General features: G+C 52.8%; 11 protein-coding genes across 11 annotated transcripts; 7 read left to right on the forward strand and 4 right to left on the reverse strand.

Annotated features, from left to right (window-relative positions):
• Positions 1-572: 572 nt before the first annotated feature.
• MYCFIDRAFT_194462 (uncharacterized protein) lies at positions 573-1,622 on the forward strand (the record flags this gene model as incomplete). Its single annotated transcript, XM_007925491.1, has 2 exons — positions 573-629; positions 759-1,622. 2 exons carry the CDS (start codon positions 573-575, stop codon positions 1,620-1,622), a joined length of 921 nt encoding a protein of 306 aa, XP_007923682.1.
• A 141-nt stretch (positions 1,623-1,763) lies between these two features.
• MYCFIDRAFT_84529 (uncharacterized protein) lies at positions 1,764-2,504 on the reverse strand (the record flags this gene model as incomplete). Its single annotated transcript, XM_007924718.1, has 1 exon — positions 1,764-2,504. The coding sequence occupies one exon, from the start codon at positions 2,502-2,504 to the stop codon at positions 1,764-1,766; it is 741 nt and encodes a 246-aa protein (XP_007922909.1).
• Positions 2,505-3,525: 1,021 nt separating this feature from the next.
• Positions 3,526-4,276, reverse strand: MYCFIDRAFT_130216 (uncharacterized protein; the record flags this gene model as incomplete). Its single annotated transcript, XM_007925492.1, has 2 exons — positions 3,526-3,918; positions 3,983-4,276. The coding sequence occupies 2 exons, from the start codon at positions 4,274-4,276 to the stop codon at positions 3,526-3,528; spliced, it is 687 nt and encodes a 228-aa protein (XP_007923683.1).
• Positions 4,277-4,584: 308 nt separating this feature from the next.
• MYCFIDRAFT_60882 (uncharacterized protein) lies at positions 4,585-6,579 on the forward strand. The gene is made up of 5 exons (XM_007924482.1): positions 4,585-4,686; positions 4,783-4,823; positions 4,935-4,961; positions 5,017-5,092; positions 5,154-6,579. The coding sequence occupies exons 1-5, from the start codon at positions 4,662-4,664 to the stop codon at positions 6,335-6,337; spliced, it is 1,353 nt and encodes a 450-aa protein (XP_007922673.1). The 5' UTR covers positions 4,585-4,661; the 3' UTR covers positions 6,338-6,579.
• A 502-nt stretch (positions 6,580-7,081) lies between these two features.
• Positions 7,082-9,014, forward strand: MYCFIDRAFT_89114 (uncharacterized protein). The gene is made up of 5 exons (XM_007925493.1): positions 7,082-7,207; positions 7,339-7,359; positions 7,481-7,658; positions 7,714-8,028; positions 8,108-9,014. Exons 1-5 carry the CDS (start codon positions 7,143-7,145, stop codon positions 8,741-8,743), a joined length of 1,215 nt encoding a protein of 404 aa, XP_007923684.1. The 5' UTR covers positions 7,082-7,142; the 3' UTR covers positions 8,744-9,014.
• Positions 9,015-9,289: 275 nt separating this feature from the next.
• On the forward strand, positions 9,290-11,107 carry MYCFIDRAFT_72600 (uncharacterized protein). The gene is made up of 4 exons (XM_007924550.1): positions 9,290-9,570; positions 10,058-10,229; positions 10,280-10,507; positions 10,566-11,107. Exons 1-4 carry the CDS (start codon positions 9,560-9,562, stop codon positions 10,758-10,760), a joined length of 606 nt encoding a protein of 201 aa, XP_007922741.1. The 5' UTR covers positions 9,290-9,559; the 3' UTR covers positions 10,761-11,107.
• A 163-nt stretch (positions 11,108-11,270) lies between these two features.
• MYCFIDRAFT_214235 (uncharacterized protein) lies at positions 11,271-14,540 on the forward strand. Its single transcript, XM_007925494.1, has one exon. It carries the CDS (start codon positions 11,587-11,589, stop codon positions 14,515-14,517), a length of 2,931 nt encoding a protein of 976 aa, XP_007923685.1. The 5' UTR covers positions 11,271-11,586; the 3' UTR covers positions 14,518-14,540.
• Positions 14,541-15,399: 859 nt separating this feature from the next.
• On the forward strand, positions 15,400-16,556 carry MYCFIDRAFT_214236 (uncharacterized protein; the record flags this gene model as incomplete). The annotated part of the gene is made up of 2 exons (XM_007925495.1): positions 15,400-15,648; positions 15,708-16,556. 2 exons carry the CDS (start codon positions 15,400-15,402, stop codon positions 16,098-16,100), a joined length of 642 nt encoding a protein of 213 aa, XP_007923686.1. The 3' UTR covers positions 16,101-16,556.
• On the reverse strand, positions 16,542-18,355 carry MYCFIDRAFT_130567 (uncharacterized protein; the record flags this gene model as incomplete). The annotated part of the gene is made up of 6 exons (XM_007925496.1): positions 16,542-16,713; positions 16,772-17,400; positions 17,455-17,529; positions 17,582-17,855; positions 17,916-18,105; positions 18,157-18,355. The coding sequence occupies 6 exons, from the start codon at positions 18,353-18,355 to the stop codon at positions 16,542-16,544; spliced, it is 1,539 nt and encodes a 512-aa protein (XP_007923687.1).
• A 55-nt stretch (positions 18,356-18,410) lies between these two features.
• Positions 18,411-18,593, reverse strand: MYCFIDRAFT_172155 (uncharacterized protein; the record flags this gene model as incomplete). Its single annotated transcript, XM_007925497.1, has 2 exons — positions 18,411-18,541; positions 18,569-18,593. The coding sequence occupies 2 exons, from the start codon at positions 18,591-18,593 to the stop codon at positions 18,411-18,413; spliced, it is 156 nt and encodes a 51-aa protein (XP_007923688.1).
• Positions 18,594-19,066: 473 nt separating this feature from the next.
• On the forward strand, positions 19,067-19,999 carry MYCFIDRAFT_45434 (uncharacterized protein; the record flags this gene model as incomplete). The annotated part of the gene is made up of 1 exon (XM_007924330.1): positions 19,067-19,999. A coding segment is annotated over one exon (933 nt), but the record flags the coding sequence as incomplete, so codon positions are not given.
• Between the last annotated feature and the right edge of the window lie 702 nt (positions 20,000-20,701).

The following is a 20,701-nucleotide window of genomic DNA, read 5'->3' on the forward strand; positions in this document are numbered from 1 at the left end:
TACGCCCGTTCAATCGCCCGCCAACTCGATGCTTTCCTACGCCCTTTCCAATCCACCACAGTCTTTCCAGCGGCCTAGGTTCGCACAGCCAGTCTCTCCATCACACGACATTCGAAACAGCGATTGCAACACGAAAGCTCGACGACCCTCGAGTATCTCATACAGCTCGAGCGGCGATCAAAATAATAGGCAGGCATTTTTTGACAGCGGAATTGGAGCTTTGGGCGCTTTGGCAAACATTGCAGCCAATGCCCCGGCTGCGATCACCAACAAGAGCAGCAGTGGGAGAAGTGGTGAAAAGTGAGTGATATACCCTGGCAGCAGTAGCACGCGAAATGAGACCAAACCCAAGACGTAGATAGATGAGCAGACGAATTGCGAACAGCTTTCGGCATCGCTCTCGAGCTGATCAGCTGCCTTTGCAATTCCAGGACCCCTGTTCCCCCGCAGAAATATCCGAAGCTTAACAGCGCGCTCCGCGCTGCCTTATCTCGGAGGCCTATCTGGTACTTTGATCACTAACATTTGCATGGCACAGTACGAGATCTTCGACTCCGACAAGTAGCACGGCAATGAGCCAAACCGCGCCGGCTGCGACAGCTGGCTACGGGAACCAAAATAGTTCAGCGGTAAGTCTTAGCTCGAGTGCAGGGGTACGCGGGCGAGAGAGCCACTCCCCGGATCTCGAAAAGCCCTTATCGATACTGCGACTGCGACTGCGACGGCGACGGCGACGGCGACTGACCTGAGCACCGCAGCCTCCCATCTGCGGCAACTGTCAAACGTCCGTCACTCCACTCTGGCGACGCGACGAGTCCGGATCGGTGCTCTGCAATGCATGCGGGCTGTTTCTGAAGTTGCACGGCCGTCCGAGACCCATCAGCCTGAAAAGCGATGTGATCAAGAGTCGAAACCGAGTCAAGACGTCGCAGCCCAAGAAGCGGGACAGTCAGGGCGGACAGGATGGCAGTGGCCTCATGCTTCCCAATGGCTATGCTGCTGCGCATCCTGATGCAGCCCATCTGGCCACGCACGCTCCTGGCACCATCAATGGCCACCAGCATGGCTTCCCCATGGGCAGCATGACAGGCCACATGGGCGAACCCTCGCCTGGATCCAGGAGTAATACACCCAGCCTACACCAGCAAAATAACAACCACAGCATCGCCCCGCAACACATCTTCGACACGGTGTCGCTGCCCTCCGACACATTTGCCAGTCCCAGTCTGCCAGCGTTCAACTTGCGCAACCCTAGTCCAGCTCCGACAACGAATGGACATGGGTCGCACATGGGCGTCTCCTCCAATTACGAAGATCTGGTAAATCAGAACAACACATTGCGAACACGAGTATCAGAGCTCGAGGTCATCAACGACTTATTCAGAGGCCGGGTCTCAGAACTGGAGGCCAGTGAGCAGGATGCAAGGCAGAAGGAGCGCAGTAAGGACGCCGAAGTGCAGAGGTATCTTGCAGAGCTCGCGACCGCACATTCGCGGGCGGCAGAGCTGGAGCGACGACTGAAGGAACTTGTAGAGGATGGCCCTGCGAGGAAGAAGGCCAGGACTGACAGCGACAGCAATCGCGATACGGTCTCGGAGTCTGGCAGCGCAGTGGCTGAATGATGGTGAACGAAGTAATGATCAAAAGTAAGCTGCGCAACTAGTTGTGCTCAGGTGTGGATTCTCATGCACAATACCCAATGATATAGCATTTTTCTCGCTACTTAATGAAGCACGACGTCACGTCGTCTTGCGATCGAAGAATCACGCCATTGTCCATAGAGTGCGCGACATGTTCCTGGCTACGTTTGTCTCCATCCTTGCACGCCTTGTCTGTTCTGCCACTGACCCTGGCGTCTCCGTCCAAAACTTGACCTGAATCTTGCCAGCCTTACCATCTCTCAAACTCGCAATAACAGCTGCCCAATTACTTGGCTTGATCATGAGCTTGAACTTCTTCTCCCGTTTGATGAGAAGCCCATGACTTCGCTCCCTAAACACAACGTAGAAGGCATGAACCACACACTCCCCAGGCAGACTCCGCTTCGAAGCCAAGATATGTCCTCTCGTCTTCGCTTGTATCTGTTGCAAGAACACGTCAAAAGACATCGCTGGAGAAACGAGCATGAGGTCGGACAAGACTTCAATCGGGGATTCGGGTAAAGGGGGCTCCATTGTGATTCGCTTGAATGAAACGCAAATGGAGAAGGCGGCGGACATTTGTGGTGCTGAGAGGCGGTCGAGAAGTGTGCCATGGGATTCAGTGGAGTATTGGGGTGGGTCGTCTGTGTTGTTGTATCCTGGTGGATCGACATTCTGTTCGATGAATGTGGAGGGAGTTTCGCTCGCAAAGGTTGGTTCTGGGAAGGCTTCTTCTATTAGGCTTAGAATCTCGGCGGACAGACGTCTTTCCTGCGCTGGGGGCTGGAGGTGAGATTCTGCTGGCGCAGCGAGATCGATGTTGATCTTGAGAGCTGGTTTAGCGCATGGATCCGTGGTGGTCATGGTGGCTGTCAGTACGGTGTTTTTCTGGAAGGGCATATTGAAGGCGCAGGAACTTGTTCAAGTCTTTTATGGGTTTGTTTGCCATGACTGGGCGCGAGATCTTTGTGAATGCGTTGTCGGCGTTCGATGTGTCCGAACCAAATACGCTGTGTTTCCATGTCGCACGAAATCTCTATGGTACAAAGAGATCATTTCGCAGCTGGTACTTTCGAAGCTTAAAACTCGGCGAGGCCGATTCCTCGAACCAACTCCCACATTCGTGTTCGGCTAAGTAAGCTGCTATCGATGCACCGAAGTACCATCTACTATTAAGAAGCTGCTCAATCGGGGTGTAGGAGCCTCCTCGTGAAGTCCCACAGTGGGCGATCTACAGATCTCGTGAGGCAGGCGTTCAGCTCCTGCCATATCTCGAACCAGTGCAAACTAGCCGTCATGGTCATCTCTCTGGGAGAAGGCTTTCTGCTCTTCGCATCTCAAGTCGCGTCCGGCCCTCTCAGCGCTTTCTTAAGCTCAAGCTCTGTCTCGCGCGTCAGCACAGGCGCAATGCCTTGCCTCGCCAGCTCTCGATAATTAGCAATCACAAATCGCATGACATCGATCGGCTTCAACTGTTGCATTATTTGAAGCATGAGCTCAGGCGGAACGTTCAGCAGCGGAAAGAGAGCTGGTATCTGTGTCCTCGTTGTCACGTAGTCCACACGGCGTCTTGATAGGACTGGAGCCAAACCAAATGCTCGTACCAAGGGATAATTTGCAAAAGCAAAGTTGATAAAAGCTTCCGGTGGGAGCAGATCAACGATGTCCGAGATCAGTTCGGATGGAAGTCGATAAAACGGATGCTGAGGCCTCTGGAGCACACTAGCACTTGCGACTACCGCAGAAGAATCTCCTGGTGAAGCTACTGCGCCGTTCTGCTCTGTCGAAGCCGCACTTACGGAGTCACTGCCCGGATCGGAGTCAGGCAAGGAGTCCGCCGATGGATCAGGAGCATTGTTGTTTCCTGGGGAAGCCATGCTGCCTTTCAGTCCTGGTGCTGTTTATAACCGCTGCTGTCGTGGAGAAAGCTCCAAATCCGGCCAGAAACGAAGAAGGCCAAGACCGCTATAACAAGGAGATATCCGGCTGTTGCGATCAACGACTCTGGGAACGCGTTGAGTAGATAGCGATCGAGAATGATGTCGACGTCAACCAGCGGTGGCTCCTGCATCAATTTCTTGTTTGTGGTGAAGTAGTCGGCTGCAGCTTGCACATGTAGCAGGAGCAAGCTTCCGTTGATATTTTGCTCTTGGTGAGGGAACTCTTGAGTGGCTTGCTCAAGTCTTCTGTCCGCGAATTCCGAAAGACTCTGGATCAGAAGTGGAGTGTCGAAGACATGTGCAATGTCGTAGACGTTGAGCCAGATTTCCGTGGGTTGCTGCTGTCACGAGTCAGCAGATGCACTTCTGGCAGACTCTGGCACTCCAGATGAGCCCACTCACCACAGCGGCCCAGCAGACGCGCACTTCGTAGCGTTGATCCTCCTCAAGATCGCTCAATAGATACCACGAAGCTAGTCCGCGCGGCCGGTCTTTGATTGGAAAAGCGACTGATAGAGATGTCTGCAAAGCCCTGTTGGTATGCGAGATGGCACGCAGCCCAAGAGCTTCCAGACGAGGGCCAGAGTCGGGCAGAGTGATGGATTTTGGGGCCGTGAAGATGACCTTTTCGGTGTTTGCGAGAGCTGTAGTCACAAGCAGTGCAAACAGTGAAGTCGAGCAAGCCAGGAAACTCATCATGGAGGTGCATAAACGACCAGTACACGTGAGCAGTAAGTGAAGCTGCTATCACTCATTCTTGAGATGCATACAGGCTCGCTCGGGGCAATGAATGCCACGCTATTTCGTTGCATTCATGAAGGTCCTCCTCGAAATCGCTCCAGGCGGCAGAAAGATTCGGCGTCTCATTGGTCAAAGTTCAGGGTTCTTCGGGTCTAACCGCACTTGCCCCCACAGCGCCAAAACAACTCCCTCCCACTGCTTTCCAATAAACATCCGACGCGATTGTCCCTGCACTTCAACTGCACCACTCTGCCACTCCACCACCTCGCCTCGCCTCGCATCGCCCGCAATCCGTCAAGAGACACCCTCGACACCACATTGACCAGAAATATCCGACAACATGCGTGAGGTCATCAGCTTGAACGGTTCGTGTTTACTCCTGAATTGCTGCACCGCGGCTTGACCGCCATGTTCGCAAGCTAGTACATTTGCAAGCACATACTGACATTGGACGCGTATAGTCGGCCAGGCCGGTTGCCAGATCGCAAACAGCTGCTGGGAGGTCAGTACACCCATTTTTGAGATGAGAAAGAGCACGGTGGCAGATAGTTGGACCGGAAATGAGCGAAGCATGGGCGCCTTGGGGCATGAATACTGACATGGCATATGACAGCTGTACTGCCTCGAACACGGCATCCAGGTGAGCCCTCTCAACTCAGATGTACACATGTGGCGCACAGCTGACCTCGAGACAGCCAGATGGATACCTCACTGAGGAGCGCAAGGCCGCGGAGGACGACCAGGGTTTCTCGACTTTCTTCTCTGAGACTGGTAAGCTGCTCTTGCTCTTCTTCGCTTACTGCCCGTCTGTGATGCTGACAGAAACTCGCAGGCAACGGCAAGTACGTGCCACGCACCATCTACTGCGATCTCGAGCCAAACGTCGTCGATGAGGTCCGCACTGGCACCTACCGAAGCCTCTTCCACCCAGAGTTGATGATCACTGGCAAGGAGGATGCCTCCAACAACTACGCTCGTGGCCACTACACTGTAGGCAAGGAGCTCATTGACCAAGTCCTCGACAAGGTCCGACATGTCGCAGACAACTGCTCTGGTCTGCAAGGTTTCCTCGTCTTCCACTCCTTCGGTGGAGGTACTGGCTCCGGTTTCGGTGCTCTCCTGATGGAACGTCTCTCGGTCGACTACGGCAAGAAGTGCAAGCTTGAGTTCTGCGTATACCCAGCTCCTCAGGTCGCCACCTCAGTCGTCGAGCCATACAACTCCATCCTCACCACACACACTACTCTCGAGCACTCTGACTGCTCGTTCATGGTCGACAACGAGGCTATCTATGACATTTGCCGACGCAACCTCGGAATTGAGCGACCCAACTACGAAAACCTGAACCGCCTGATCGCCCAGGTTGTCTCCTCGATCACCGCCTCGCTCCGATTCGATGGCTCCCTCAACGTCGACTTGAACGAGTTCCAGACCAACTTGGTGCCATACCCAAGAATTCACTTCCCATTGGTCGCCTACGCACCAATTGTCTCTGCAGCCAAGGCTGCTCACGAGGCCAACTCCGTGCAGGAGATCTCCATGTCCTGCTTCGAGCCAAACAGCCAGATGGTCAAGTGCGACCCACGCAACGGCAAGTACATGGCCACTTGCCTGCTCTACCGCGGAGATGTCGTTCCAAAGGATGTCCACCAGGCAGTTGCCACGCTCAAGACCAAGCGCACCATCCAGTTTGTTGACTGGTGCCCGACTGGCTTCAAGATCGGTATCTGCTACCAGCCGCCACAGATGGTGCCCAACGGTGACCTTGCCAAGGTCAACCGCGCCGTCTGCATGTTGTCCAACACCACTGCCATTGCTGAGGCTTGGTCCGCTCTCTCGCACAAGTTTGACCTTATGTACAGCAAGCGTGCCTTCGTCCACTGGTACGTTGGTGAGGGTATGGAGGAGGGCGAGTTCTCTGAAGCTCGTGAGGATTTGGCTGCGCTTGAGCGCGACTACGAGGAGGTTGCCGCAGACTCTGCTGAGGGAGAGGAGGGCGCCGAGGCTGAGTACTAGACGCGCAATTTTCAGCGGGTGCTCCAGAAGAACGAACTTTGTCAGCGCTGAAGCATTTGGTAGCCGCAAGGCTTTCGACTGTATCACTGCTGGCGAATGACATGCGAATACCCACAGGCATTGCTGGCTAGAGGCTGGCGGCGTGCGGAAGCTGTTTTCTTTTTGCTTTTGGTTTAATTATGAACAGAGCGAGCACCAACAATACCACCAACGCCTGTGCCCCGGCACAGCTTTCCACGTTGTCTACATAGTAGTCGACATGATGAATCTATCGCACGTGCTCTGCTCTTCTTGCCGGGATGTAAGCTAGCGTGAGTAGTCTCGCTTCAGGCTCGTGGAGGTCATGCACACAGCCACACACCAAAAGGAACACCTTGCGTGCCCGCCGTATACCGTCGCCTCTGGCGCTCGCTCTCAGAAACATGTAGGATTGCGCAGGGGCAGGGCAGGGCAGAGCGCGGGAAGGGTGGTGTAAGCTTTCAGGGTGATCTTTTATGAAGAAAGCTTGCAGTGAAAGGTGTGAACTTCGATATATACTTTGAGAGTACACTTGCTCAATACTTGAGGGGAATTTCGGAATTTCGCACTTGGACTTTTGGGTTGCTTTCACTTTCCAAACCAGGCATTGCCCTTTCCTCGACAAACGCCGATTGCGCCCCGGACATCGACAGCTTCCTTGACCGGAGCCGAAGTTGTCGCGATCACAACCACAAACACCCTGCGACTGGCAGCTCCCCGTTTGCTCTCGACAATTTCTAGAGTGCACGCTCCGTACCAACACGCCAGAAGCGAAAAACTCGCGGCGATGGCAGAGCCGTCCACGCCCGACGCAGGTCCTGATCATGCACCGCCGTCTCTTCCGCCCGGATGGTGCGTCTCCTCACTATTCCCTCTCTGAGACACCACATGTCTTCATATTTCTCTTGCCTATTCTTCCTGCCACTCGCACGAAACGTATGTCTGTTTGCAACTTGGCACTGACGTAGCGGTGTCGTTTGAAGGATTGCGCAGTGGGATGCGAAGTGAGTATCGACCACCGAGTCTTCGGCCTGCCTTCTACTCAGCCACAACAGCGCAGCTGAAAGGATACCAACGTGGCTGTAGATCTTTGTCCATAATACGCAAGCATTGACATCTCGACAGATCGCGGAAGTACTACTTTGTTCAAATAAGCACCGGCGAGTCGACCTGGGACGTACCACAAATGGCTGCCCCCAATGTCCCGACACCTGGAAGCACACCTGCAGGCCAGAGTCCATTTCCTAACCCAGACGAGAGTTCACGAGGGGTTGGAGGTCAAGAAGGCGATAGGAGCTTGAGCGTATGTTGAATGGAGCAGCGACGAATGGGGACAACAGCTGATGACCGGGACACAGAGTTCATTACTGAATAGCGTTCTCGGCGGCAACAAGCAGAGCTCTGGAGGACTTGGAGGTCTGGCGTCGTCAGTGCTTGGAGGTGGCTCGCATAGCAGTTCCAATCAAGGCCATGGAAGCTCGAGCGGTCTAGGAGGAATCGCATCGTCTTTCCTAGGTGGTTCTTCTCACGGTGGATCTGGTTCTGGCGGACAACATGGTTCATCGGGCGGTCTTGGTGGAATGGCATCCTCCTTCCTCGGTGGGTCTTCTACACATGGCAGTTCTGGCCAGAGTGGCTCTTCTGGACATTCGAGCGGCGGTCTCGGTGGCCTAGTCAGTGGTGTCTTAGGTGGACACAAGCCCCATGGAGGCTCCTCGAATCCCTATGGTTATTCACACAATCAGACGTCAGATGGACCATATACTGGCCAAGCACCGCCAGCGTCTTACCAACCTGCAGGGCAGCAAGGAGGATATCAACCACAATCTGGAAGCTACAATCCTCCCGGGCATCAGCAAACGCCGCAGCACCAGCAGCAAGCTCAAAATTCCTATGGACAGCAGTCTGGACACCAGCAAGGACTCGGCCACGACCCATCGCAGCAATATGGTCAGCAATCGCATTATGGCCAAGCGCCATCGCATCAGCAAACTGGTGGCTATGGAAGCGCACCTCCAAGCCAACAACCAACGCCACAAAATCAGTACGGCCAGCAACAGCAAGGCGGATACAATCAATTCTCGCCGCCGCCAAACCAACACCAAGGTGGTTATGGAACTCCCGGCTATGATCAGCAAGGCGGATACGGGTCGCACCAAAACTACGGCGGGCAGCAATCGTATCCACCTCCACCACAGCACGGAGGCCCACAACACGGAGCTCCTCATGACCAGGGTGGATATCAGGCTTACAGCGCACCTCAGCAGCAAGGCTATGGCGGCGGCGGCGGCTATGGAGGCCAATATCAATCACCACCGCCAAATCCTGGCTGGAGATAGAATCGTGAACGATGGGATGTGCTGCATTTTGCATATGGAGGGAATCTGATGTATGACCTGGTCCAAGACTTTGATACCGTGGACAGACTGGTCAGAGGTCCAGAGAGACCAAAGCGCAGTTGGACCACCGACGCAAGCCCAGTGTTGCTGGCAAGGAAGGTCCGAGAGCAAAGGCAGGGTGACTCTCCATTTTGAATGAACACTGGAAGAAGAAGCAGGAGGGAGCTAGATGACTCTCGTTGATGGATATTCTGTGTACTTGATTTGGTTCGTTCTCTGACTGCATGAGCGGTTGCTAGAAAATGATTCCGTTGAACAAGGTCCGAATCAGTCGACCATTTCACTTTCTCCCTTCAGAATACTCCTCTTCGATTACATCAGTCCAATGTTGTGCAGAACCTACACATTTCACTCGTCACACGATGTTCTCAGAGAGACGGCAATGACGGTGTGTCTCGCATACGTCAAACGTGTCATCGCTGGTCTCTTTGTTTGATCGGCTGTCTCGTTCACGTGCACACGGGAGCTCCCGCGGGAGGCAGTTACGTCCGCTGGAAGGCGCAACTCATTCGACATCACTTCAACAATCCGACCACAACTTCATTTGCGCCTTCACCCGGCACAAACACAAAGCGCGCCCACCTTACAAACATCTTCCGCCGCAACAACATCTCCGCCGAGATTGTCCTTATCTTCGCTCTCGACAACAACACCTAGCACTGCAGATTCCGCGGTCCCTGCTGCTGCTCCTACCACCGAACCTAACGCCCTCCGAGATCGACCTCGACCTTCGTCGCCGTCGCTTGCACCCTCCGACACACACACTTAAAGAGAAGATCGCGCGAGAAACGCGGACACCACAGCCATGAATCCAGAGTAGTGAGTTGGCGCTGGTGCCTGGGTAGGGTTGTGGAAGTGAGCTTTTGCTGACGAGGAATGTCTACAGTGTATCACCATCTTGTAGCCCTTCTTACGCGATGGATAGTTTTGTTTGCAGCACACCCTCGTTTTACCTTGAGAACAGCGATCTGGACACCGGAGACCATGGACAACGAGGACCCGCCCACCTACGGGCAGACACAGCGCTTCGGGATGGTGCTGGATGGTGAAGCCGCCGAACTTCTGGCTCAACAAATCCGGGAGAGCTACGCCGATGGAGTGACTCCGCCGTGTGAAGAGCCACCGGCTTACCAGGACCCACCTCTCTACAAGGAACCGCTCCAAGCCGCCGAGCCTGCCATGTCGCCACATGGAAACCCGGAGCCACGTTCTGAGTCAGTTTCTGGAGAAGGGCCGTTGCTGCTCGCTGACAAAATTCGTTCAATTTTGAGTTTTAGAGATGTACTAACATTCATTTCCATAGATACGACTACCTCTTCAAGCTTCTCCTCATCGGTGACTCTGGCGTCGGAAAGTCCTGCTTGCTCCTTCGATTCGCCGACGACACGTACACCGAGAGCTACATCTCCACAATCGGCGTCGACTTCAAGATCAGAACTATCGAGCTCGATGGCAAGACCGTGAAGCTCCAGATCGTGCGTCGCAATAACATTTGCTGAGGAATATCAAGCTGACAAATGCGTAGTGGGACACTGCTGGTCAAGAGCGCTTCCGTACGATTACTTCCTCCTACTACCGCGGAGCGCACGGTATCTGCGTCGTCTATGATGTCACCGACATGGACTCGTTCAACAACGTCAAGCAGTGGTTGCAAGAGATTGACCGCTACGCCACCGAGGGCGTCAACAAGCTCCTCGTCGGCAACAAGAGCGATATGACAGACAAGAAGGTGGTTGAGTACACCGTGGCCAAGGTATGCCGACCTGGAGGGCAATCAAATGTGCAGGGAAGGAGACTGACATCAATCGCAGGAATTCGCAGACAGCCTCGGCATTCCATTCCTCGAGACGTCCGCAAAGAACGCAAGCAACGTCGAGCAAGCATTCTTGACAATGGCTCGCCAGATCAAGGAGCGCATGGGTAATACGGCGATCAACAACAAGCCAACTGTGCAGGTCGGCCAGGGCTCGAACGTCCAGTCTGGCAGCGCTGGTGGCTGCTGCTAAGGACATAGTGAAGAAGCAGGTCCGATCTTGTACGGAGGCGAGAACACGGATTGGATGGAATTCCTGCAGCGTTGCGTGCTGCACTATGGGTGGTTATCGAGGCGTTGAATGCTACGCATGCTAGATTGTGCTTGCTTTCTGGGTAGATGACTTCGGGCGCAAGGCATGACGCGCGGACGATAGCAAGCTGCTTCTTTATTACAGAAGGATGCGCGTAATGCATGCATCTAGGATACTGCATGGCCGTCACGGCTCGAGGGTATTTGCAGTGTCTCATGAAGATGGGCCTCGCGGCGCATTAGGACCTTTCACAGACAGTGGCTCTGGGAATGACAAAGTGTTACTCTACTGCATTCCGTGCTTTTCTTTTTCCTATTCGTAGGGTGATTTATCGAATCTGTGAAGATGCGTCCGAGCTTTCGAAGGCATTCCAGTTTTGGCTTTGCCGCGCCCCAGCGTCACGACACGACGTAACGCGGCCTACTGCTTCCATCTAATAATCGGTGTTCGCAACACTACCATACGGCATCCCACTGACTTTCGAAGCTGGTCCGTTGGCCCGTGAGAATAAAAGCAGCTCTCAGCCTTGCGAAAATCAACCACAGACACTGTCAGACGCGACATCTGCACTCTGACCCCGAGACGCGCGCTCTGAAGAAGCCAGCACTAGAAAGAATATGCTCCTGACCTAAACTTGCCTGAAGTCTTGGAAAGGTCTGCAAGTGACCAGGAATTCCAGACGCGTTGCACTCGACCACAACCGACGCCTCTCCAACAATGAAAGCTACTCCTCTGTCGTGCGAACTCCTCCGTGACGGCCTTGGACATGGTGAACTCACTCGAAACTCGCGACTTGGGCATCAAAACAGCGTTTTATCGCGAATTCGCCCAGTCCGCTTCGAGTAGACCATTCCTGCATCGCAATCTGAGACACGTTCTTGATCATCACGAGTCGGAGCTTGCAAAACAAACAACCAACCCTGCGCCGTCGGCAGATGGCATGAACGTTGAACACAAGCATCATCCGCGCGCCAATTGGCAGCCGCCATCAAATGGCACCATCGAGGATCTTTTCCAGGCGCGGCAGCCTCAGCTTCGCATCACTTCCTTGCTGATACGTCACAACACCTCAGATTCGAGATCATCACGCAATGTGGTCGCACGCGGACGTGAGCGAAAGTCGCAGTCTTGGGTGCTTTCTCCTGGAGAATGGAAGCTACCAGTCTTTGTTGGTGTTTCAATTCACTATAAAGCGCACGCGAAAAGTGAGGTCTACCGCGACAAGGTTGAGGCGCACATGATCAGATACTTGACCAGTGCTCGCAAGCCTGTGTTCAGTGTTGAACTCAAAAAGCCGCTCTTGCTCGGTGTCGAACAGCTTGCCGTGCCGAGACACGTCCACACTTCTACTTCCGACGCGGAATGGGCGAGGACAATCACAGATAGATATACTTTGGAGATCTCAGTCCAGCCCAGGAACTCGAAGGAATCAGCCGCGCTCTTGAGCCAGCTCGAGAACAAGTCTCAGAGCGACTATATGCACGCTTCTAGTAACGAGGGTGTGATCCGGCTTGTCTGGGGTGACCCCAACCCGAATACAACGAGCAAAGACCCAGGACTTCCAGAATTGCCGCATAGTGACCAGCTGTTGATGTTCAGAAGAGTCAAGGGGCTCAAGACTCTACAGCTAGAGTACGGCGCAGAAGTCGACATGAGCTGGAAAGGGAGAACCAGCGGAAGCGTTTTGGCTGATTACAACGTGAGGCAAGCGCGACTCGAAAGAAAGCGCCAGATGCCATCTCCGGCCGTTTCTGAACACCAGCGACAAACCAAGAGACACCGGGGGCCAAGCATGGTACGATATTTGTTTCGATCGACGACCTTTATCAAACGCGAGATCGAGCTGGAGAACTTGAGCTGTATCTTCTGCCAAGAATATCGGGAGCTTTCCTCTTTCCCACAGTTGCTAAATCACTATCAGACCCATCACGACCAATTCAGCATCGATGTCGAGGACGACGAAAACGATCTGGGAGTCAAGGTCCTGTCACTTCACCTCGATGATGAGCAGTATGGTGTGTCCACGGAAGAGGAAAGCGAGGACTTTGACTGGGAAGCACCGAACACACTGCTAGACATTGCAGCTCATGTCAATGGGGAGTCAACATGGAGGATCAAGGCTGCAGTTCCTGTGCAGTATGAAGGCATGCCGCCTGCTATAAAGAAGTTCTCAAGCACGTGGAGGCCTGGTAAACCACCAAAGAGGACTGTGTTGGCTGCTAGGCAGCTGCTCGGTCCCGGACCAGACCGGATCTTGAAGTCTAGGGGAAGAGACATTGCTCCTGAAGACGTTCCAGATCTTGCGCCTTACAAAAGGAGAAAGCATCGAGTTCCGGACGTACCCGGGGTCTCCTTCTACCGTACGACGTCCAAAAAAGCTCTTGTCGCTGGTGACGAGGTCAGCGATAGCGATGACGACGTTGACAATACCTGGATTGTCCAAAGCCAATGTCATGATCTTCGCAAGCTGGGCAAGGATGACATCGAGCTGGAATTCCACTTGATGCTTAATAGTCATATTGATGAAGAACAGCCTGATTCTGATATTCTTGTGCGAGATGCGCTTGTACGCTTCGCAAGAAAACATGCTCAGGAGCTGAGCAGGCCAGACCTGAGAGCGCTATTCAAGTCAAAGCTTGAGCAATTCGAAAGTCGAGGTATCATCACTAAAACATACCTTGAGTACTGTATGAAGGTGGTGCCTCTTTCTGAGCAGCAGGAACGTAGCCCAGAGCAGGCCACTCAAGATGAGGCTAATAGCTCGGAGCCAAGTGTGCATGGTCCATCTCAACCGCGCTGGAACAACGGCCGTCCCTCCACGGCAGGGGAGTCTGAGGCGGAGGTGCACCCATCTAAGGCACGTGTGCACAGTCTATTCCAGGCTCGTGGCAGTGGCTCAAGAGAGCCAACAGATGCCACATCTCCAGCAGCGTCCCGATCGCCCTCGAAGGCTTTCAGCAAAGTCACAGGCACTGTCTCTACTTCTCCAGACCGTTCTCGATCTGCACTTGGCACTTCGAATCTCACGCCGAACAGCAAATTCAGAGCAAGGTGGATAGATGGCCGCATCGTCAAGGACGCTGACGGCCAACCACAACCATCGAAACCTCAAGCGCAGTCTTCTACGATACCATTCGGCAAGCGCATTGTGGTCTGCAAACGAGCGCCCAAGGCCAAGATGACGACACAAGAGGCACGAATCTATAAGGTTCCCGTGTCGGACTTACTCAAAGATGAGCTCGAGACAAAGCCACCAGATCAAATCAAGCCACAGGATCTCGAATTTCGTAAATTGCATCGAATTATGGATAAGGACTTGGTCTTCTTATGCGGTTCGGACAACATCGTGCACGTAAGCGGCTCTGCCAATCAGCTCGTCACCGATGAGGAAGACTTCTACAACGCAATGGATCGGGCAAAAAAGATGCCTTCTCACAAAGAGATTGTATTCGAATTGCAGGAGACCACATATTACGTCGATCTCTTGCAGACACGTCCGAAGTCGAAGTCTCCGGAGATCGAGGAGGTTTCTGGAGAGAAGCAGGAATTTTGTGTCTGTGGGAGGCGCGCGGAAGGTTATCGAGGTACTATTGGATGTGGAAATCCGCGTTGTGGTCGAAACTTCCATATGGAGTGTGTCAAACTTTCGAAGAGGCCGATGGATTGGAAATGTGTGGATTGCTCGCCTTCGGGGTAGTCTGCTCAGGTAATGAATGGAAAGGCCGTGTCAATTTTGCTGCTCTTGATCCGGGAACCGAAAGCGTGTTTGACTTATGTGATCGCTTCTTCGCAGCTCACGTCTGGGAATCGCTTCGCGAACTTCGAGGTGTCTCAGGATTTTGTGGCTAGATCGAGTATTGCTGCGAAGTGCTACGTATAGGGGAGCATTGTGCGAAAAGACTCCTTGGGAGTAAAAAGAGGTTTTACGCAAGTATTTCTGAATATTCACATTCGTAACCCGCTTCACTGATATCAAGACATCTCAGGATTACGAGTCGAGATGTTATGCACTATACTTCTCGGAAAGCGGAGCGCCAGTTTGCTCCAGAGGTAAACGAGACATGCATTTTTAGAACTCACATTCGGCGACCACTTCGTTGATTTCCACGTGTCCTAGCATCTGGAGGCGAAATCAAGCGCGGTTGTACAGGTTGATTTGTGGAAGTCGTTATGCAAAGTTCCTCAATGGAAGTGAATTGGAGACGGAGTTCACTTGGCTTTGGAGTCTTCTCTGAGCAGCCTATCTGCATAGAAGTGATTGATCCTGGTACAAAATCTTTGAGACTCTTCGGTGTGGCGAAGGGATTGCTCAATGGGAGTTTCACAAATGTCCTCGTAGTTCACTTCATCACGTTTCTTCGCTCGATGGTCGGAGCGAGAAACACGCCGATGCTGTGCCAGGCATAGCTGTTTGATTGGAATCATCTTATTACGGCAACGCATAAAATGGATGCTGTCTTCCATGTCGAGAATGAACGTTGAGCCAGCGCACTGTGCCACATGCACTTCGAAAGATATAACAACACTGTAGCGTTGCGTAGGCCCTCCTTCAAATCAGTATAATCACTCTCATCAAACCATGAGGCATACTATCGCATCACAACTGCTCCCGGGCACTTCACTTGTGGCTGCTCACTACTATGAGCCAGGCTCTGGTATAGGTGCTGGTCCAGAAAACACTTCTTTCGTTGCGGAGAATCGCCATCCAGTCGTCTCGAAGAGCGTTTCCTTCCATCCCTTCCGTCCCAATGACGACAATAGCAAGTCTTGGACATGGACTGTCAACGTCACGAAGATCGGAGTGAATGATAGCGAATCACCACCAGGTGTAAGGAAGAGACGAGGTCGGCTCTCAACGCATGTCGCATCAGCTAACTGAATCAATAGTTAACCCCGGCAGCTTACACCGAGCCAGACGCTCAGGTCGTGAACACGGTCTATTCATTCAGTTGGGAAGCGGATGGCAACACTACATCACTCTCTGCAGAGCTGGATGAGCAGCGAGACCGTGCTTCTGAGCCTCTCTGCGTCAGTCCGATTGGGACGTACTACTTCCTCCCTCCGAATGTCACGACCCTGTACAACGACACCGCGGATCCTAGCGGACTTTGTGCAGCGACTATCGGCCAGACTTGTGTCGATGCCATCCGAGACGCAGTGATATCAGGGGGACGAGATCAAAATGGTCGACTCAATCTCACAGCTATCCCGGAGTGTACTGGTCATCTTCCTATCGATCCGTATGCTTTTAGCTGTACGCATGAACTCCTCTACTTCTGAAAATGTGCGCAAGCTGTTGTACTGAAGTGGAGCGCAGCCGTGTATCCTCTCAACGACCTGAACAAAATCGACAACGGCACTTCCAAGTTCCAGAACGAAACTTATTATAGCGGGGATGCTTTCCGTTATGTCACCGGTCCAGCGTACAATACCACCAACGTCCAGTATTCTTTTGAGGAGGAACAGTTGCGAGTGCACATGCTGCTTGTCGATGCTGGCGACGACTCTTTCAATGCTCTGTGTATGAGGGTCAACACCAGTGTCGAAGCGACCGATGACCCTTCAACCGGTGCAGAGAGTGCTGGAGCCGTCTCACAGGTGAATGTTTGGCTTGGCATTGGTGTAGCATTGGCTATGTTGAGCATGTTGATTTGAGCATATGTCTGAGATAGCCGATTGCAAAGATGAAGACGGCATTGTTTGCTGCGGCACTGCATGAGATCAGCTTTCTATACCAACTACCTTTACCCTGATACCCTTTGAGTCCAGTCTCGGGCTTGGCAGGAAGAAGTCATGTTCCAATAACACATCCGTGATATCGGTCTCGTAGAGCTCCAGCTGGAACTTGCGCATGATCGTGCCGACGACCTTGAAAAGCTCCATCCAAGCGAGGCTGTCAATAGGTAAGCTGAACCGACCAGTCATAGCGTTTGTCTAAGATCATGACTTACTTGATCCCCAAACAGCTTCTGGGCCCTTTGCCGAATGCCACGAAGTACCTTTCCAACGGCGAGCCATCAGGTGCCTTTGGTGAATCACCAAGCCATCTCTCGGGCTTAAACTTGTCGGCTTCAGGAAAGTAGTCATTATTCAAGTGCACATCGGCAATCGTCATGCTAATGGGCGTGCCAGCTGGAACGACCCAATCTCGGCCAGTCGTATGGTCTCGCCAGACAAATGGCTCGGTAAGCACTCGAGGGTTTCGTGCCGACACGCTGAGTGAAAGACGAATTCCTTCTTTGATGCAGCCTCGCAGGTACGGAAGGGTCTCAAGCTTGGTGTAGTCAAAGGCGTCCAGTTGAGCTGCGTTCGGTATCGCTTCGTAGAGTTCGGCCTTGAGCTTCGACAGAACGTCTGGTTGCGACAGCACGTAGAAAAAGGTCTGGCAGAGACTCCACGACGTTGTCTCAATTCCAGCGCCAAGTAGTAGCTGAGCTTCTTCTGCAAAGCGCAAATTCGTCTTCTCGGAGTCTGGCAAGCTCTTATCATTGAGTAGCGTATGGAAGATGGTTGGATGTTCGGGCATCTTCTCATTTCTCGCTGTATCCTCCTTCACCTGAGCAATCTTGGCTCGGAGATCCTTTGCGATGTGTCAGTGCAGGCAGCGAATGCTTGGCAGCACTGGGAAGTTTACCTTTTGCAGTCCAAGCAGCTCAGCCAAGGGAGGATTCATTGCCGCATTCCAGCTATCTGGCAGGCTATTAAGGAGCTGACAACATGTTAGCGGTCATCAGAGGGACGTGGAGATGTGGATGGCATACAGGATGCACCCAAGGAAATTGTAAAGCCACATGTCCAAAGGCTGATACTGCCATGAACGCATCGTGGAAAGAGTGTGTGAAGCCCTCAATTGCTAGATGTTCGTAACTGAAGCCGAAGCAGTAGTCAGTCACGACATCGCCTGCAAACGCCGAGAAGGCCTCTGTCATATTGCAGATGCTGCCAGTCTGACGAAACTTTTCTAGACCATTGCAGAAAATGTCGACGTATCTCGACACAACTGGCTCGAAGTTGAGTATGGCGCGGCGAGAGAACCTGGATTGGAAAAGGTCGGCCCGGGACACTCTGTATGAAGACAAGGACGATTCGGCTTACATATTATTCAGTGCACCTCGACGTATGCGGTGCAGCGTGGGATCTGACGTCGTAAAGACAGAACTTTCGTTCCCAAAACGACCCGCTGTCCACTCATATTTGGATGACTTGTTGTGCTTCACGTAGAGTGACTCCCAAGATGAAGGATCCTGTATGTGTATCTCGAAAGGAGTGATGCGAACGATAGGCCCTGTGAACCATGAGAAACACCCATAGCCTTACTGATCCATGAACCTTTTACCGTATTTGCGATGCAAGTCCTCAATATGGAAGCTGAACTTCCCATTCAGGACAATTTCGTAGTACGCTTCGTACCATTTCGTCAATGCAGCTAGCTTGGGTCCTGGAAACTTCGCGAGCGGGCTCAGGTAGAGACGATATATGGTGAGGCTTGAAATGTATCCTAGGATTGCTATACCAGCAATTGAGATGCTCGACATGGCAGCACGCCAAGTCGTAGAACTGTATCATCAAGTTCTTATCGCGGGCCAAAATTCAAGCTCGAGAGTAGTTGGCGTGCTTGATTCCAAGATAAACCGTGCCAACGCAGGCCCCACGTCGCTTACTGCATGCCTGCTCGATCGGTTCGTTAGGGCCTGGATAGTCGTGGTGTAGCTCACGGTCCGCTGTTCCATTGCAGCAAATTGCGGCACAGTAGTACTCAGCGATTTGGCACATTCGTAGCGACACGGTCGATCAGATGAGTTGCTTATGTCTTCTTGAGGCAGAACCGAGGAGGTTGATGGCAATGACGAATTTTGGAGGTCAGGAGAAGTCACTTGATGGAAGTCGGAGATGTTTCGTTGGAAGGATGGTTGCCGAACGCCAAGCTGCATGGCGTGCCTGTAGAACTACAGCAGGGCCGATCAGCATCCTGCTTAATCATGACAATACAGCAGATACCGTAGTCGGCGGCTGCAAGTCAGATGCGGACATCATGACCCAAGATTTCTGCGCCGCAGCGTTGCAGCAGCAGCTGTCTCTGCCGACCCGTCAAGCTTGTTTACCCTACGTACATGCTAACATATGCACAATGGCGCAGAACCCACAGCAGCCTATTTTGAATGCCGCGGACGATGTAGAAGTAGATGTATGAGTGGCTTGCAAGTTCCATAGAGCATCACTGACACCACGAGAAGACCACATCGGGAGACTCCGGCCTTGGTTCAGATCTCGACTCTGTAGAAAGCACATCTTTAGCCTCTTCCATCTTCGGATATAAATATGAGAATGGACGCCGATATCACGCCTTTCGCGATGGAGCTTATCTCATGCCAAACGATGCCGAAGAACAAGACCGATTAGATCTTCATCACCACATCTACCGGCTTGCGCTGGAAGGCGCCTTACATAGAGCCCCTTTATCTCCCAACATCCAGAGAGTCCTGGATTTCGGCTGCGGAACTGGAATCTGGGCGATAGATTTCGCGGACATATATCCTAACACAGAGGTGCTCGGCACGGATCTATCGCCGATTCAACCAGGCTGGCTTCCACCGAACTGTAAGTTCTACGTTGACGATGTCGAGAGCGAGTGGACCTGGGCCGCAAGTGAGGCTTTTGATTACATCCACGGCCGAGGAATGGGCGGCAGTGTAGCAGATTGGCCACTCTTGTTTTCGAGAGTATACGAACATCTGAAGCCAGGCGGCTGGATTGAGATGCAGGAATATGAAGCTTGGATTTCTTCGGATGACGATCCGGAATTGACGAAAGCGCCGAATGTCAAGTGTTGGCAGGAATTGATAGATCAGGCCTCTAGTCAGTTTGGAAAGAGAATGAATGTCGCGGCTGATCAAAGGAAGTGGATCGAGGAGGCTGGGTTTGAAGATGTGAGGGAGGATGTTTTAAAGATTCCGATTGGAACTTGGGCTAAGAATAAGAAGCTGAAAGAAGTTGGGAGGTATCAGCGCGAGCATATGATTCTGTGTGTTGAGGCGTTCTCCCTTGCGCCTTTGACCAGGGTCCTTGGGTGGAGTATGGATGAGGCTCAGGTCCTGATGGCGGGCGTGAGGAATGAGTTCAAGGACCCCAAAATCCATCTCTTGACCATCTTCCATTTTGTTTGTGGACGAAAGCCTTGACCGGGAGTATATGGATGTCTGCCGGAAGTGTCTTGAGTGGGCAGCATGATGCAGGGACTGGGTTTCAGCGAGGCGTTCTGCGGATAGCGGCACCGAGCATGAGCCTCTGTGCTGTGATTCTCAGCATGTGTACAAGCCAGGGTCATATCTGTATGCATATACTGTAGTGAGCGTCGTTTTCCTAAAGAGTGTCATTTGTAGCTCTTGAGAACCCTTTATCGCCCGCAAACATTAGACTTGCTCACGCTCGGGTCGTGATGGATATGTTCGTGTTATGACTTCCTCACCAAGACTCTCCAAAGCAGAGACTGATTGCCTCTGTCCCATCATACGGTTCTCCTTCCTGATCGAGCCTCACCAGCCGCACAGTATGACCCGGTTCGCGCCTCACAGCAGCTGAGTGGTTGACCAGTGGAGATATCTTCTTGGCGATTCCTTGCAGTGGTCATTTATGGCGTCCTGTAGATAGTTTGGCGATACTATGCTGTAGGAACACGTGTGGGGCTGGACGGCGGTGAGTGGATAGATAACGCGTAGCCGCGGCTGGTGGAGGTGGGACGGAGAGCGTGAAGAGGCGAGATACGCGAGTCTCGTAGATACAGGGTGTCGTGAATGGTATTGATCGTGGTGGTGCTGGCGGTGAGCGGCTTGGTGCTCGTAGGCCGTCGACTGGATGCGGCCTATCGCGATGCGGGCAAATGT

The sequence above is a fragment of the Pseudocercospora fijiensis genome (assembly GCF_000340215.1).
Source record: "Pseudocercospora fijiensis CIRAD86 unplaced genomic scaffold MYCFIscaffold_2, whole genome shotgun sequence".
Taxonomy (NCBI): Eukaryota; Fungi; Ascomycota; class Dothideomycetes; order Mycosphaerellales; family Mycosphaerellaceae; genus Pseudocercospora; species Pseudocercospora fijiensis.

Excerpts from the sequence above, each read along its gene's own strand:
- MYCFIDRAFT_60882 (XM_007924482.1), top strand. The coding sequence starts at position 4,662 with ATGCGTGAGGTCATCAGCTTGAACG. Across the intron at positions 4,687-4,782 it reads TGAGGTCATCAGCTTGAACG|TCGGCCAGGCCGGTTGCCAG; the intron begins GTTCGTGTTTAC and ends GGACGCGTATAG. Across the intron at positions 4,962-5,016 it reads GCCTCGAACACGGCATCCAG|CCAGATGGATACCTCACTGA; the intron begins GTGAGCCCTCTC and ends ACCTCGAGACAG.
- MYCFIDRAFT_89114 (XM_007925493.1), top strand. The coding sequence starts at position 7,143 with ATGGCAGAGCCGTCCACGCCCGACGCAGGTCCTGATCATGCACCGCCG. Across the intron at positions 7,208-7,338 it reads CCGTCTCTTCCGCCCGGATG|GATTGCGCAGTGGGATGCGA; the intron begins GTGCGTCTCCTC and ends TGTCGTTTGAAG. Across the intron at positions 8,029-8,107 it reads GCGGCGGTCTCGGTGGCCTA|ATGGACCATATACTGGCCAA; the intron begins GTCAGTGGTGTC and ends ATCAGACGTCAG.
- MYCFIDRAFT_72600 (XM_007924550.1), top strand. Across the intron at positions 10,230-10,279 it reads AGACCGTGAAGCTCCAGATC|TGGGACACTGCTGGTCAAGA; the intron begins GTGCGTCGCAAT and ends ACAAATGCGTAG. Across the intron at positions 10,508-10,565 it reads TTGAGTACACCGTGGCCAAG|GAATTCGCAGACAGCCTCGG; the intron begins GTATGCCGACCT and ends CATCAATCGCAG.
- MYCFIDRAFT_214235 (XM_007925494.1), top strand. The coding sequence starts at position 11,587 with ATGGTGAACTCACTCGAAACTCGCGACTTGGGCATCAAAACAGCGTTT.